The sequence below is a fragment of the Blennius ocellaris genome (genome assembly GCF_963422515.1).
Source record: "Blennius ocellaris genome assembly, chromosome: 12".
In the NCBI taxonomy this organism is placed as follows: Eukaryota; Metazoa; Chordata; class Actinopteri; order Blenniiformes; family Blenniidae; genus Blennius; species Blennius ocellaris.
The window spans coordinates 13879669-13897836 of NC_137661.1; the positions used below are offsets into that span (position 1 = coordinate 13879669).

The window sequence follows — 18168 nt, forward strand, 5'->3', positions numbered from 1 at the left end:
CTTGGAATGTTACAAACGTAAGTGGTGAACTGCCAGTGGTTGGAGAGTTTAGGTTAAAGAAATGTGTAAACAACTAATTCTGGAGCAACAAGCCTTTGAAAGTTGGTGCTACTAATTCCTACAGTTGTTCCGGCTTTTCTGGATTACTTATAACCCCTTCCGTTTGCATAAAAGCAGTGTTGGAACACACTGTGGTACCAGACCCTCATGAGTATCACATGAACCGCATTGTACTGCGGAAAGTAGTGTGTTCCTCTGAAAATAGTAAGAAAAGGGAACATAATAATAGAAGAGAGACAGATCATCATCAAAATAAAACAATTCTCCTACAGAGAAATTGTTAAGGTGTCAGAGAATACAATTTCCTTCACCATTGAGAGGCATTCAGAAACTGAAACTCTGACATGAAGAGGTCTGACAGACACAAGGACATGATGGAATCAGAAGACAAATGCCTGAAAGTTAGCAGCCTGTGTGATAGACGTCTCACAGAAAAGCCTCAAGCGGAGCTACACTGTAGATGTAGTAAGCAAGTCACAGTTGGAGCTGCTAGTTTGACAGAGGAGTTGCAGCAGGAAATGCATTGCTAAGATGTCAGAATAAAACACGGCAGCTTGTCTGGGCCACGAGACATCTCAATCGAACAAGTGATGACTGGAAGAAGGGGTTATGACAAACAGTGTCAAACACTGAGGAGGAAGTGTGATGGTCTGTGGCTGTTTTGTCTCTCCCTGTACAAGTCACCGATTTGAACAGGGTGAGAGGCACCCTGAACCAAAACAGCCATGCAATACCCTCTGGTATGAGCCGAGTTGGTCAAGTGTTTGTCTTAAAGCAAGACAATGACCCAGAACACAAGTCCAAGCTATGCCAAAAGAACATCTGGAAAGAAAAAAGTCGGATGGTAAGTTTGAAAATATGGAGCTGCCAGAACAGTCTCCAGACTGAAACCCCATCGAGCTGCTCTGGGATGAAGAAGAGTGAATGGAAATCAACCTCCAAATGCCACACAATTTAGCAAAGCTCTCCAACAGAGTTGTGAAGAACGATATAAAGAATATCTTATTTCTATTGGAGAAAGAAAGCCTTGAGTATATCCAGCTGTTATATCTGCCAAGTAGCTACTTTGATGACTCAAAAGAATAGAGTGCACTGTGATTCATAAATTGATTCCATGATTTCTTTTTGGTTTTTGTTTTTTTTTTAACTCAAATTGTTTTGTTTGTTCTCTGCTCTCATTTCAGAGTGCAAAATATTTGCAGCTCCCTGGGTGCCACACTGTGTCAGCCCAAAGTTCCTGGTATGTGTGGTTAAAGTTAACTATGAATAAGATGGGTTCAATTTCTCAGAGAAAGACCAATTAAGTATGACATATCAAATATAAACCCTAAAATCAATAGCAGGTCAAAGTTGAATTGTGAAACTGGTTTGCAAAACCAAAGTGAGTGTTTTAAAAAGCATAATAATTAAATTACCAAAGTGGACTTTGATCTTGTGACTCATATCATCTCCTTGTTGGACTCGATACTGATTCAACACTATGATTAATGATGAGCCACACTCAACAGCTAGCGGGGGAGTAAAACTTCCACCTGCAGGAATAAACAGTCCCGTACTAATTCCTGTCAAGTCAAAATGACAAAAACACGACTCACAGTTGTGGTTTTTTTTTTGTTTTGTTTTTTTATCAGTACAATGACTCAAGCATTTTCAGTTTTACTTCTGATATTCTGCTCTGTGACTTGTACCAGAGGGCATTTTGTACACCTGTGCACAAAATCTTGTGCCGCATCTTAACAGGCAGTAGAGGCATCATAACGTGGAAGAGCTCTCACCTCTCTCGCACTGCGGGCCAGTGAAACCATAGACACAGGCACATCTGTTCGGGCCGATGCAGCGCCCACCGTTCTGGCAGCCGTTCTCACACACAGCTATCAGAGAAAGATTGGAGGAAGAGAGAGAGAAAGAGAGAGAGAGAGAAAAAGAAAAAGAACATGAGTCACTCAAAATGTGTTATTAAACTCCTCTATTAGTCACTTAGAGATTGAAATAGCAAAACACCTTGAATAGTCTAATCGTGTAACTAAGCTCAATGAAACTTTGACTTTTTTTTTGTTTTTTGTTTTTTAAATAACTTTTTTTTTCTCATGGTTCCAGAGTAGGAGTGTTATATGGATGCAGTGTGAATTTTTTTTTCCCTCAATGTTTGAATATGGTATTGTCGCTGATTTTAAGTCCATTTCCCTGTAGTTTTTACTCACGTTGTCCACAGTGGCTGCCAGTGTATCCCTTCGTACACGAGCAGGCATCCTCTGCACAGCTGCCTCCATTCATACACCTGACGTTGCAGGACTGAACTGTAAAAAAGACAAGAACATTGTTCAGTTCATGATGACTCAGAAAGAACATTAGAAGTCATAACATTTAAATGAGTAAAAGCAGCCTCACTCCTAAAGTGGTACTTTGTGTGCTTCTTCCAGGGTTTGTACAATGTCTTTATTTATTTATTTATTTATTTATTCATTTTTCTAAATTTGAGCCCGACAGACAGAACTGGAGCCCACAGGCCACAGAGCGAGGGTTAATCGTGCAGACTAGAGGCAGACAATAAGTTGAGCCAGCTGTATGCTACAGTTAATCAGTCAGGAATTTGCTGAAAGTAGAGGAAAGCTGGGTGAGGAAGTCTGAGGACGAGGAAGAATAGAAGCCAGGTACAACAGGAAAAATAAAAGTGATATATAATAAGGTGCACGGAGGAGGAAGGTGAGTCATTTTTCATTGAAGTGTCGAGCTGAAGGAGTGAAACCTCTGTCATGAGAAGCAAGGCATTCATTGCCTGGAAGACTGTTTTGTGACAATGACAGAGTCAATATGATGATCTTAAACGTGTAGATGCATCTTCTGACTGGCTAAGTGACCTTCCTGGCAGTCAGGTGACTTTCAGCCGAGCCAGCTTTAAACTACACATTAGAGGAACAAAAGACCCTACAGAACTTGGTGTGAAAGATCTATACGCGTATTTTTTTTTTTTCACTGCAGCTTAAAAGTTTTTGTTATTGACCTTGGGTCTCCTGCTTTCATCGCTTCCTTCTTCCACTTTTTCCTCTAACCTCTGTACCCTTCCAGCTCTTCTGTCTATATCTTAATCGCAAGTTCAATATTAATTTCCTCTATAGCTGCCTGTCTCTTTCTTCTCCATCTGCCTGTTTATGTCTCTTTCTCTATTTAACATTTATGGCATGCAGGACTGTGCAGCACAGGGGAAATGACTGCGCTTCCCTGTAGCTGAGTTTGTTTAACGAGACTTTCTGAGTTTGCACACTTGCCAACAGGAGGCATTTCAGTCACTGTAATCCACTCACTAATTTTGACTGTACATAAACACACTAAATACAACTTGTGTGAGTCATCTTGAGTGAAAGTACGAGAAGTTAGCTTTCATTGTGATTATCCACGTCTGTCTTACAGGACGATTGCACAAAAACTGACTTACATTTATCTTGGAACTTAATCTAGTGTTGTTTAATGAATGCAAGGCAAAGGTGAAATTGACTAAAATGGTCAACCAAGCTTTGATTTCTTCCACATATTTATTGCATCTAGAAGTCTAGAAGGAATTCCAGTTAACTTTCTCATTCTGCAGCAACACTTGGCAAGTCCACAGCTACAGATTTGGCAGAAAATGCTTTGGTCTGGATTGTGCCTCCTGGCGACATATGGTCATAAATTAAAAGAAAAACGTTTTGGTCTCGAGGGCAATTGGGTTTACAAGTTCGTCTCACTCTTCTCACTATTTCCAGCTCACTCCGAGGAGACATGCGTCAGGCAATTTCAAATGAAGCTTTGAGTGAGAAAAAGGTCCACGCAGCACACTCTTTACTTTCTTTTTTTCACATAAGCCAATAATACGAGCTGTGGTGTGAAACACGGCGAAGGACTGCAGTGAATGATTATTTTTTCCTAAGAAAAAAAAAAGCTATTCCAGGCAGCTACAACTAACACTCCCACAAAGAGGGCAACTTGAGTTAGCTCAACCATATTTCAACAAATACCCCCTCCCCAGAAAACTATTTCTAAATAGGTCAAGGCAAAAGGCTTTGGCGAGAGATGAGAAACACGGCAGCGAGTTCTCTGAAACAAAACCGGAGGATGAAGAGTCAGGTGAGAAAAGACGGATAGAAAGACATTGAGGGTGAAAGTCACTGAGATTTATTGAATGTCGTGGTTTCTCTCTGACATGAAGTATTTTGAAGGAAGAAAGACGAGGATAAAGAAGAAAACAGGCACATTTAGACAGAGAGGAAGAAGATGAGCTCACTCGATCTCCTCCCTCTTCTCCACCCCCGCCCCCCAATGACACTCCATCACCTTCAGGTGGAGAGAGACATTTTGCCTCGGCGACCTATGCCTGGAAAGCTGCATGAGTAAAGCAACAGGTAGGGGGAATATGCATCTCTCTCTCTCTCTCTCTCTCTCTCTCTCTCTCTCTCTCTCTCTCTCTCTCTCTCTCTCTCTCTCTCTCTCTCTCTCTCTCTCTCTCTCTCTCTCTCTCTCTCTCTCTCTCTCTCTCTCTCTCTCTCTCTCTCTCTCTCTCATGGATGACCCAGGATGACTCAGAACAACGTCGACAAGTGAAGCAAATGTGTGTGTCGACCTGTATTTACTACTGTTCCTCATATAATGTGGACCTGTCATCCTAAAGGCCACGAGGTGGGCAGGAATAAGTTGGGGTAATTTTATGTTTTGCTGTTGTTTCATGTCTTAGTATGCATCTCCGTGTGTTAAACATTGTTCTATGAATGTCTTTGTTATGTCTGGATTGTCTTTAAGGTGCCAAAGGACTGCAGATGCAAATTAGCCTCCGGCTACATCTGGTACGATGTATCAAATGGCAACATTTATGTTTAAATTGTACACGGTCCCTTTTGAATAAATATATGAAATGAACAAGTCGCCATAAGGAAAACATGTTTTAGGCCTTGTGTTACATTGAAGTAAACATAAGGACAGCTAAGGTCTGAATAAGTCAGTAGGGAAATGAATGCAAGTCAACGTAATGTCTCCCAAAGGCATCTGACTGAAGGTATCTTCCAGACCCGCAGTAAAAGGAGTTGGGTGTAGCGTTGTGGCAGCACAATGCTCCTCTGTACTCTGGTAGTGTCGTCGGTGAGCTGTTCACATCTGGGTTTTTTTTTTTTTTTTTTTTTTTATGAGAAAGAGTGAAACACAGGAAGTGCCGGCTTGTGTGTGTGAGTGAGTGTGTCGGAGCATGTGCGTCTCATGGAAAACTGAGGTGCTTTATAGTTGTATTTTGTCCTGACTTCTACATGCTGCAGAGACCTGTAACAAGTCGGTCCCAATTTCAGCCTCGATTGGGAAGGATGGGTGAAATAAAAGCTGCATAAATATAACAAATTAAGACCTATGTTCTAAGGCATCCTTTAATTCAAGTGGAAATCCATTTTCAAAAATGTTCAGTGGGTATTTCAACAAATCGCAATTCGTTCATTAGTCAAAAAGATTTCAGAATTGTGGCATTACCTGCTACAAGCATTAGGCTCTAGAGGGGATGTGAACATAACTAGTGGTTGTGCTGGAATGTTTTCTTGGCAGTGGTGAATCACAAAATCATAAGCTCCTGACATCAAACTCTGCACCTACATAGATATAAAGATGCCACAAGTAAAGGTTCTTGGGAAGGACAATGCACTCAAAATGTGGCTTGATTTCACAAATGAGAAAAATATCTGTGGAACTTATATTGTGTAGGGGAAAAGATGGAAACTGCATTTGAAATGTCTTTCCATACAACAGGGATTAAATTCCAGGAATCATTCCAGAAACTCCATGTATATGACACACACAAGGCTTCCCTCCTATGTGAAACATGTATTAAAAAGAAGTAGACATTTTTGTCTGTGTTTCAAAGTGAAAGGAGCACTCGGGGAATATATTGAAAGAAATTGAGAGGATATGAGCCAAACATTCAACATTATATTTAAACTGGGAGACAGTGAAACAGCTAAGCTGATGCTGGAATTGTATTCAAGCCAAGCATTGTGTCGACTATACAGAGCTTTGTTGGGTAATTGATAAATTAGACCAATGTTCAAAATTGATACTAGAAAATACATTTTATTATTTCCCATCTCCACATTTAATTCAAGGAAAGTTAGTCCTCTACCCTGCTTTCAGCGAAGATAATTATACGAATAACTCACATCATCTGTTTTCCAGATTAATGAGACCAATTAATTTGATTAGCTTGTTTGCTTACCTCATACTTAACAGGACAGAGTAGAGCTTTGTTGAGGCAGCATGGTTTCTAATTAAAAGGACCCCTGTCTGGCTTTCCCAGGGCTCACTACTGCTGCTGGTCACTCACCAGTGGAAGCCTGTCAGTCGACAGACAGCTGTTTCTCGGCATTAGGGAGAGAACATCCCTGGTAATGATTTCTTAATTATGGTTATGGGAAGACAAGGTAATAAAGACGACCCTGCACAATTCTCAGCACAGCTGCTCTGCCCTAAACTGTGGTTTATTACAAGGGTGGCTTACAGAGTGAACCTTTTGGTCTGGGAAGTGACAGGAAAACGTCAGCTTATCAGCAAGTATGACTCAGGTGGCTTACAGAAAGGTTTATCTTTTTTTTTTTGGGGGGGGGGGTGTGTTCACTTCCAAAAGCCCACCAGGCTTTCAACAGAAACATGTGCTTGAATTGTTCATTGGCATAAAGTAAAGATTCCAGGACGAGTCATTAAAAAAAAAATCAGTCCACCATCTGTGTGGACACAACAATAATCACTGGCTTACTGATTACATACAGAAAGTTGCAAATTTGTTGGTGATTTATATCAACTCTGCATTGCACAGGCAAGATGTGAGACATAAAGATGCTGTCTATAACCCAGCATACCCGGGTGTTAAAATCAGGCTCTATAATTAGGCCAGGAAATTGGTGTTTCAGAATGGATCACCATGGAGCAGCAATTTGTTTCCAACTGCAATGAATCATCCTGTTAAATAGTGGAGGATTGCCAAAAGCGGATTTTGGGAGGTAATAGCATTTGAAAACACAAGATCTACAATAGTGGTGTTTGCCTTCCCTTGGCAGGACTTGAAGCCTCTGAGACTGATGATGTTGTGAAAACAGTTTTTGCCTAACTAATTTGTTTAAAACCACCTAAAATTGTGTATTTTACTCTCAGGGAATTCTATTCAAAACAAAGTTTTATTACAAAACACCAGTGCAGCAAAGACAATTCACATGCAGTCACATCTATGAAAGTTTGGGAATATTCAGATTTGGCAGGATGAGACGCTTTACAGACACTTCAAACAGATCAAAAGGGTTTAATTGCATGTTGAAAGCCAATAACTCATAGAGGACATTCAACCAAATAGTGAAACGACATGAGAGCTCTGAGAGCATCCTAAAGCAACATTGATTTACGTAAACATTCAGATATTTATTAGAGTCGACAGAGAAACATAAAAGTACCAATTGTAGCACTTTAACATCATATCTGAATGAACAGACATAGTTCGAGCTCCCGTGCCATTTATACACTTGCAAAAGTGAATACCAGCTGAGGAAAGCTGAGAATTGCAGAGCGTGGTCACCACTTCAGCCTTGCTCTGCTGAGCTCTCACAATAATTTATCACTTCACTTTCAGGGGTCATTTAAGCCCCAAAGGAACATGACTTCATAGCTTTCTCCAAAGCTCTGACTCTGCAGGACGTCTCAGTGTGTCCTGCAGGGGAGGCAGCTTCTCCCCACCTCACCTCCATGGTCCTACGTATGGCTGGAACAGATCCTGTTTTACACCTCCAGGTCATCGACAAATGATACTCGCTGTGTGTGTGTGTGTGTGTGTGTGTGTGTGTGTGTGTGTGTGTGTGTGTGTGTGTGTGTGTGTGTGTGTGTGTGTGTGTGTGTGTGTGTGTGTGTGTGTGTGTGTGTGTGTGTGTGTGTGTACACCTCTCTTCAAGTGAACATATCTGTGTGTTAGCGGATTTAGAGGAATGTGAGCATGTGTAAAGGGTCTGGCAGGGGCCAAGCGTTACTGATGAGCTGACATTGGCCTACTAAAGCAGTGAAGCTGAACACATTGCACGCTACTTAACACACACATTGACATTCACAGTGTATGCCCTCAAAGTGGTGCTTAACAACAATGGTTTTGGTATGCCCTGTACACATTAACTGCATATTTAAACCCTGCACACACTGCAGTAATCTCCACAAACATAAATGCGATTTCACACACTGTGTATACTCACTAAAACACTTTGCTCCACTCCAAACACACACATCCTGAGTGTTCTGCAACTAAGCCCAGTAGACTGAGCTGTGGCAGCCAGACTCTTGACTTTAATCCTGACAAACCCTGTGACCCGACGGCTGTGCCGGAGGCCTGGGACTTACTACACTACTATTACAATGGCTACAGTACTTTTCTGGCTGTCGGAGGAGAAAGGCGGGACAACTTTTGGATAACAGCCTCGCAGTTGGAGGCAAAGACACTGAACCTGCTCAGTGTAGCAGACAACATGTCATCAGTAGTTTGAGCTGCTTGGCAAGATCAGAGTTGAGGGAAGTAAAGCTCAAAGTGTTTTTGAAGGAAAAACATATGTTGACATTAATATATTGGACTTAGTGGATAATGCTCATGTACAGAAAATAATCAAATGAGGTGTTAATAGGCCAAATGTCCTCCAACAAAAAAAGCTTAAATCTGAAGAGAACTCATTTGATCCACTGTACAGTCATTTTGTTTCAGGTTTCTTGTTTTTTTCTAATGTACCTCTCAAACCATTGCTACTGCTCAAGTAGGCAGTGTTGTGCCTGAACGAGTTCAATGAACTCGACATGAACATGAATATTGGAAGAAAAAAAAAAGAACGATGAACTCGTTAATCTTTGGAACTGAATTATGAAATATGAACTGAATGAGTTCATTTTAAAACTTGTGAACTGAACTTTGAACTAGTTCATGTTGAAACGGAACTTTGCCAACACTGCAGGTCGGCATCATCCTTTTACAGTGACAGTAAAAAAAGAAAGTATGTTTTGGAATTTCTGATCAATTTCTCTATCAGGTTATATATATATTTTGGTAAAACATTTTGTGGATTTGATTTGCACCTTTTCATGCTATTTGACACATTGTTGTCTTTCTAGCTCAAAGTTCCCCAAGGACTTTTTCTACATTGTGTACCAAATTGACACAGAAACTGAAATGTGGGGGGAAAAAAGGTAATTTGTCATTTTTCAGGTGTTACATGCTGAACTATTTCTAGAAACAGAAGAAAGTTTGGAAATTCCAACTTTTACTTGGAAAGAGGTGTTGATAAGCACCTTTGTTATGTTCTGACAGATTTAGGCCAACTTTCTCAGTCGCTTTCAGTCGTCAAGCTGTGTTCACATTCTGCTACACAGGTACACACATGAACAGACATGATTGGGGTTAAGGCCAGAAAATTTACTCTGAAAAAATGTAAGATATAAGAACAAATGAGACATGGAAGATCAGACCTCATTAATTTTCAATACCAGTTAGGTTTCGGTCCCAAAAGGCAAACATCAAACAGTCTCTGTGCAGGAAACAGTCACAACTTGTCCTTGATTTGAGTGGGAACTGAAAATAATGCAATATAATGGTTTGAATAGAGTCAAGCAGCCCCCACCACTTTAATTCGACTTCAAGTGCCAGTATCTTTTGTTGGGGGATGATATTTGATAAATGATCTTACTGACCTCCTGCTCCTGCTCCACAGCTGGGAGAGAGTTGTCCATTGGAACAGGTACACATGTTGGGTCTGGAGCAGAAGCCATCGCCACACGAGTTCCTGCAAATTGCTGAAGAGAGAAAGTAGAAGGAGGAGAGGAGCAATTTATTCTATATTCTTACTTGATTTTTCTATGTTTTTATCGATACCTTACACAAACACAATGTGACACCATGATTTTTTTTTTTTTTTATCTCCTCCGCTGAGCTTTGTACTAAAGTATAAGAGAGGCTTTAAGAATGGAGAAACTTACGAACAATACACTGGTTCCCTCCAGGCAGAGTCTTCCAGCCTGGACAGCAGTATGAATGGAAGCGAGAACCACACACATTGGGCCTAACAGAAGAGAAGAACAGAAAGAGCAAAGAAAGTCACTAACTCACCCAGACCTCCCAAACATAATTCAGTGGAATCCCTAAACAAATAGACACGGGTATGAGATATTTTCTGAACTGCTCAAGATGCATGGTCTATGGATTCAGAAAAAAACACAACAAGCTTTGATACAAAGCTTCTTCCGATGATGGATCGAGATATTATCAGTGGAGGAGAGGAAACCTCGGGGGGGCTACAACATTTTGTTTTCTTTTAATGCGCAATCTTAATCTCAGGGGGTTACAGAATGCGTAAAGTCGTCTTTACTCTCGCGTTCTCCCCTGTGGCTGTCCTGTTTTCTGGAAAGTACCCAATATTGCACTCCAACACAACCCAGTCCTCTCAGCCAGCTCACTGGTGGGAAGCTGGCAGCAAACTTTGACCCTGGCTGACAGATGTAAGAGTCATCACAGCGTACGGAGAGCTCCGATGGCCAGACAGGTTAGCCACAAAGTTTCCCTCAGAGGAAATGGCTAAACCACATCTAGAGATGACTGACTGTGCTCACACATGCACAAACACACTCAGGCTCATGCAGCAGGACTGGAGTCTGCAGCTACTTTAGAAGCTGACATGAAAAACTGCATTTTTTTGGCATCCATGAATAATTACAAGCCAATATTTTCTTTGGGTTTATTTGAAAAAAACTCCAACATATATCAGTGCCACACTCTTGCATTATAACAACAATGGCATGTGGACTCTGGTGTTTAGATGTTTGTATTTTCTGAGGCCATGACAAACAATTGTTGGACCACAATTGAATAAATTGGAATACAGCCTGATCACAGTGCTCATGGTAATTTGTCAATGGATCTCATCATGTTAGGATTGGAGACAGAAACTCCAATGATACATTTTAGAAAATCGCTGTTTTCTCATTGTGGTCAATGACTGGTAAGTCAACCTCATTAGAAAAAGTAAACAAAATAAAATAACTGAGCTTTAACACCTTGATCATAAATATCATACCTACATAACACATAATGCAGTTCAACAGCACCTATTATTAGACTTTATCTACCTCGTCAACATAATTTTCTACATTCTGACAGTAATTCAGTCTTCATGTGAAAACCTTCTAAGATCTTATTCTCAGTGATCCATGAGGGTTATCTAAGTGATTTTATAAATGTCCTCACACATAGAAAAGTACACCGCCCAGAAAGTTAACTATATATTGGTGGTGTGGCTCTTTAATTTAAAGTCTTTTACAATGTTCGGAACTTTTACTCAGCTGCTCTAAACCAGATAATTTCTTTACAAAAATAGATGTCCCATGACTTTTCTAAAAATGTACATATAAATGGAGAATTATACTCATCACATAAAAAGAATAAAGAAAACAATCTTCTATTTACAAGGGAGAAGGAGGTAAAGGAGGTGAAGAAGCAGTTCTGCATAATTGAGAATCAACACTAATTACACGTTTTTACTCTTTGAATAACATTTTTTCAAAGGCAATAGTACTTTTTTTTTTTTTTAAAGGTTTTTTGTTGTCTTTCAGTGTTGGACAAGAACAAGGCTACAAGTTTAGTTTAGCACCAAGACAGGAAATGAAGGAACCAGCTGGCTTGGCTTGGTCTAAAACTTAAATACCAGTGTCTTGAAAACATAGCTATTGACATAATATATGACTGTATTTGCTTCTGCCAACAAAACACAAAACAAATGTAGATCACAGGGAGAATATTCAAGCACAACATTAGGAATAAAGGTCAAGACATGAAGTTGGGACTTTAGTGTTCTGCCAGATGAACTTCTTCCTGTGAAACAGATGACCCTCCTCGCTAGAAAGTGTCTGTGGTAACCCCGGGCCGTCACCCACCCCACGAGATGACAGCTGAGGTTTGAATCTCTGATGGATGGAGAGCAGAGCACACCTCCAATCACATTAACAGATGGCATGGGGAGGAGGGGCAGACAAACAGGTGGGCAGGCAGGCAGAAGGTGCTCACGTAGACAGAAATATAAGGGAGATTAAAAGAAAAAGAAAAGGTGCAAACAGGAGAAGACGGGGCTTCTTTCGAGTCCTCGCAGACAGTAAAATGTGAATGTTGGTTTTAGAGCGAAAGTGTGAAAAGAGTGAGAGGCGATTAGGGGGTGGGGGTGGGGAGGTGGGGTGGGAAAGGAACTAGAGATCAGTGGGAGAGAAAGCAAAGACAAGTTTATGTTGCGAAAAAGCGGAAGCAGAAGGAGGAGTGGGAGCGGAAAACAGAGATAAGGAAACGAGGCAGAAAGCCGCACAAGTGAAATGAGGCCAGACCCTTGGAGGGGGTTGGATTTTGGGGGACAAAACGCTCAAATTTAAAAAGGTTTAAAAAAATATAAATTTAACTTGAGAAATTGACATTCCAAAACTTAATGAGCAGGCAATGGCGAAATCCACACTGATCTATTTCTACATGCAGCAGAGAAGATTTTCCAGCTAAATACCTGCGGATGTCAATATATGAAAGATTATAAGGGTCTGACCCTGAGGTCAGAAACCCAGGTTTGTTTTTCTTCCACTGGTGCTTCTCTCTCAGTCTTTCTCAGGGTAGTTCTTGGTCTCCATCACAGAGAGGGGGCTTCGAAGAGTGAAACAAAGACAAACTGAATGAAAAGCAGACATAAGGAAGGAGTTTAGGCCCCAGGGCTTTCTTTAATATTGAAATGTCCAACTGTTCTCAGTGCTCAATCTAAAGGAGATTAGGTCTTTGTGGCTATGTTGCAACCTTTGAAGTTTCCGTCAGCCTGCGATTGCTCAATAATTCCCATTAATACTAATAAAAGGAAAGCAGCTGCCAACTTATCTGTAAGTATTGGGAGAGAAATGACACTGAAATTACCATTTGAAGTGAATACAGTAGAAGAAATTACTGTAACAAAAAATAGTGAAACAGCATTTTACATACTGCACGACAAGGCCTGCTGGTTGTATTGTGTTCAGAATTGAAACAATCTGCATTGTTCAGAGAGAAAAGTCCAACATCCCCCAGTCATACTGACCTTCAAACTGCTCTTATACCACACATTTAAAACTGGGTCCTCCAAACTCCAATCAGGTAGGGCGCTAACAAAATACATTATACATCTAACCACAACAAACAGATACTATATGACCAATATTTGTTCATGAAACGATGGATTGTTTTAAGTTAAAGCATTTATTTTATTCTGTATTTCTTTGTAAAGCACTGTGAGTTGCCTTGTGTTTGAATGGTGCTCTATAAATACATTTGCCTTGTCTTGCCTTGCCTTAACAGTCTACAGACAAAAATATATAATAATCCAAGAAACAAATGATGAATGTGTGTTTTGTGAGAGATTTTTGAGAGAAGTTTTGGCCAGAAGGTCTTTTTTTACATGGGAATAAAGCAAGGTCAAAGGTTAAGGCAGTTCAAAGCAGCCAGTCTTGACCGACCTGTGTGGAGCACTGGGAAAACATGGAAAACAACTATGGTTTGTTTCCATTAACCCTCTAGAAACCTGCAGTTGGTGGAGCTCCAGGTCAGGTGTCTGTGCCCGTGTGTGTTTCAGTCTGAGCACAAGTCACAAATCATCTCCCCAATACGTGACCACTGCTCAAAATAAAGCCTTCATATGTTAGAAGCCTTGAGCAACACCTGGGCCTCCTGCTCTCCATAAATACAGGAGAAGAGATGATACAGGAATGTAGAGTATAAAAAAATAAATAATTCAGCTGCACTTCCAGATAAGGCAGATTATGTAGATCATTGATGGAAGATTTATTACAGGTACTTTCGCTTCAGAGCAAGAATGTCATGTGTTTTTCAGATGGATGGATGGATGGATGGATGGATGGATGGGAGAGCTTTACAAAGAACACAAGTTAGACAATTTAAGCAGTCCATAGCACTCGTGTACCAGATTTGAAATTGAGGTGAAGTGAGCGACTGACATGAAGTCAAATTGAGACGTACAGAGAATCAGGAAAGATTATGGTGACGTGTGCACATGGATTGTCTTACTGTTCTGACAAGACAGACAGACAAAGTTGTAGCAAAGTGACTTGTACTGTGGTTTACCACATAAACCCCAGAGAGGATATTTGTTTAGGTTTTTTTTCTTTCTACTTGAATAGAAATAAATGTCTTTCTCAACCAAGCTGATTTGTTACACAGCTGATAACATTTGTTGCCAGAGAGAGCAAAAATGTTAAACATGTAAATCAGCTGTCCCAGATAATCTCGTCAGTGAATTTCACTCTTAGCCTGTATACGGAGTAAACGCAAAATGCGAAAACCCATGAAACCCTGAAATGGCAGTCAATGCATATAAAACACGGAGGAAAGCTGGCACATGTCCACTGATGTAAATTCTTTCTGAGGTTTATTTTATGGGCTTTTACCCAAATCTCAGCTCCTTTAGGTCTGATGTGAAGCCATTTCTCCAATGGGATTCAATGTGGGGAATTTCCTTTTTATTCCATTTGAAATTTAGGCAACCTTCAAGGCCTACTATAAATAAAGAACCAAATCCAGACAATAAGGGTGGTACTAACATTATCCTGGAATGGTCTGGACTGAGTGTAATTCCCTAATTTGAGACTGAATGTCTGCCAAGTTCACCAGCATTCATGTATTTTGCAGAAGTGGGTAAATGTGTGCCAAACAGGTCTCAATTATTTGAAAAGAAAAAAAAGAAAGATTCTTTTACTCTCATGTACATGAAATCTCATCAGACAATAAATAGTCAACTCTTTTAGTTGGCTATGCATTAGAACGGAAAATACCCAGTCCTTGCCTCATACTTTACCTCTCTCCGTCTACCGACTAGATAGTCAATCACTAATTGAGTAAAGTGAGCAAGACGGCCAACCAGCTCGCCTGAGGCCTGATCAGATACCGCCTGTGAGTGGACCAATGCCAGGGGCAGTGCGCTGTTGTAGCCAATAAATCAGTCAGTCAGTATCAGACCCAATGCTACTAAAGACAGACCAGGGGATATGAAGTTCGAGCCAGCAAATAAACACTGCACCCCAGCCCAAGGCCAGCATAATGACCGTCATTAAACTAACTCCATCTCCCACCCACAAAATCTGTGAAAACCCACGCTGAGTTGCTGACAGTTCCCCATGACGGGTGTAAGAAACAAGCGTGACTTTGCACATATTATAGTTAACTGACGTGAATGAGTTACAATAAAATTCAACAACTCCTATGAGAGGAACTTTTGGCCCACACCAACGCAATAAACATCCAAAGGACTTATTCATCACAACTGTGCTTCATTTATCCTCAAAGCTCCATTCCAGAGGCAGTTAGATGAAACAGGCCCACACGTAGGTGACTAATTTTACCGGATTTCACAGGACGTGTGATCTATTTTCGTCGACGACTGGAACCGTAACTGGAAACAAGATTCAACACACGAGGCCAAACTGCTGAACGTACTTCAAAGTTATATTGAGTAACAGTTACCAGGAAACACCTTGTAATCCTATAAAATCCCATAAAAATAATGAAGAGTTTGTGGTAGCCCAAAGCCCAGCATGCAAACAGAGCATTTCACCTTAACCTACCCCGAGTTTTAGAGATGTCCTGTATAATCACATCACCTACTTAATTCTCCATACAAAACTATCACTGTGTGAGCATTTCATTGCTACGACAGCAGAGTTTCCAAAACTTAGCCATGTAATGGAAAACGTCTGCGGGCTTGTGTTACTTGTTCTCATGAAACCACAGACGATTTGATGGAAATAATCCACTATTGTGAAGAACCTCGTGATTCTTTGACTCCCTCCTCTGGCTGCTCACTGCTTGTTAGACAAACTGTGAATGTGATTTATTGTTCAGCTATGTCGCACATTTCATGTTTTTGGTTTGATGCCAATCCTGTGGTTGAATCCGGGGCTCTGTAAACACTTGGTGTGTCAGACGCTGTCATAGAGCTTGTAAATAGATCAAACTCTGGCATAGAACATTCTTTATAAAATGTGTCTAAATGCAAGATGAGAATGATTTTCTTTATTTAACATGGACAGGTTCCCTCTAAATCCAGCAAAATGAGTGACAAGGCAGACACATCTAATATTATTATGCGGCAGAAACTCTTGCGAGACATGTTTTCAGAGAAAACACCGGTTTTGTGACTGGTTGTGAGCTTTACCAGGCACAAGTAATAGGCTACAATTGAATAAATTCTACTCCAGTCTTTAGCCATTCTCTCTATCTTTGTCACTATTACTCTCACGTTCTTCATCATTTTATCTCTCAATCGCTATTGCAACCATTTTCCGCCCACTTTTATTTCTTCTGCTGCTTTGTCACCTACAGCAGTGAAACAAATGCCCCTTTTCATACCCCACTCGGGTGATACGAATACCTCATTTCCTGTGGCTTGGCACTGGGGGAACTATAAGCTGGGACAGATGGGAGTCTGATTGGAATAACTGATGCAGACTCCGCAAACGGCCTCCAACAGAACATCCTTTGTTTTTTAAGAAGAGGTAGAATTTACAATGAAAACTCTTTGCTGCACTGACATATATTGCACACCCAGACTCATGGTGTTTGGGAAACCAAGCAAAAGAGAGGTGCCGCGGACGAGAGACGCAGGAGGGTGGTTGCAGCTGGCAAGAGGTGATGTGATCCCTGAAGTTCCTTTCACTGGATACTCCCCACATATAGATACATAAACAACACCTTTGAAAACATGCACACACACACATACGCTCATGTGCATGAGTATTTCCCCACACAGAGAAATACACCCCCACTGGCTGCCTCAACCTAAAAGATCAGGGCCTGCCATCTCTCCACAGCGGTCCTGAACTACTTTGTCCAGCTTAACTAACACACATGAGGGAATTTGGGTCATGCTTTCCGCTCATCATCCCCTCATGAGACGGCGTCTATAGAAAGCCGCTTTCCCTCCCATTCCCATGAAAATGTCAATTCACTGTAACGTGGGTATATTTCGGTGTGGTGAGCAGCCTGTTAAGGTCGAATATGTGCTGTTTTTGAGAAAACAATGTGGTAGTATTCAGCAGCATAATTTGGTATAAGGCGAGCTTGGCCTCTGACCAGAAAGCACAGCAGTTGAAAGAGAGCTGCCAGGAAAACAGACGGGGAAAGCCATTTATATTTCAAACCTTCTCCAGATACAAGTACAGGTTTGTTTATGAAAAACAAACTTCATACACTTTTGAGTTTCAGCAGGCTTCATGTACATATTTGTATGGTACAATATGGATAGTTAAGTATGAAAACGTGTTAAATAGAGTGTTGCGTCATAGAGATTTTACACAGACAGAGACACACACACAAAGAGTCTCACCCTCTCAGCGTCTCCTGGCCTCGGCGTCGAACCCGCTGCACCTCTCTCTGGTCCACACTGCCAGTGAAGCGGCTAGCTTGGTATTGTCCATTCCCGGTTTGAGCGCAAGCAACGTGAACTGCCCCAAGACACACCGCCGCCCATCCCAGTAGGACCTGAGCCAGTTTCCTTGATCCCATTGGTCGGCCTTCCTTTCCCTCCAACCGAATCCACCCGGTGCCACCGCTCACTCTCGGACTCTCCGTTCACCCGTGGACCCAGACTGAGCAGAAGGATCTGGAGCTGGAGTCAGACCAAGTCTTGACGTGCACCCCAGAGCAGGAGCTGGACAGAAAGAGAACAAAGAGCAAAGATATAAAACACGTCACTCCCATTGATCCAACAAAGCACAGACTTTTAATCAAATGTTTCTGCAAGACGAGGGACCTCATATGCCCTCATGGCTTCTTTGAACGAATCATAAACCAAACGTTTTCAGCATGATTCAAGATGAGGAAGTGGATTTTGGTAACATTTTGTTTTTCCCATAAAACTGAATCAATGTCGCCAACAATGTTTGCTGGTTTATGTTCCACGTTTTGATGCTTTTTTGTGCAGGATGTCTGTGAGATGAGCCGTTCAATGTCAGGCGACGTTATTTGAAGGAACATCGCCTCCTGATCATCAATTTTCATGACCTGTCACACTGTGACCTTGTAAAAATATCTTTCGG

The 18168-nt window shown here is 41.2% G+C and overlaps 1 protein-coding gene across 1 annotated transcript in view; it reads right to left on the reverse strand.

The window, feature by feature from the left end:
* fbn2b (fibrillin 2b) overlaps window positions 1-17656 on the reverse strand; it is a 64533-nt gene extending 46877 nt beyond the window's left edge. The window contains exons 1-5 of the mRNA XM_080506021.1: window positions 17457-17656; window positions 10048-10130; window positions 9763-9864; window positions 2262-2357; window positions 1836-1931 (exon numbers count right to left, since the gene is read on the reverse strand). Of these exons, the coding sequence (XP_080362147.1) occupies window positions 1836-1931; window positions 2262-2357; window positions 9763-9864; window positions 10048-10130; window positions 17457-17635 (556 nt within the window). The 5' untranslated portion in view covers window positions 17636-17656. The remainder of the gene's footprint in view (window positions 1-1835; window positions 1932-2261; window positions 2358-9762; window positions 9865-10047; window positions 10131-17456) is intronic.
* Window positions 17657-18168: the final 512 nt, after the last annotated feature.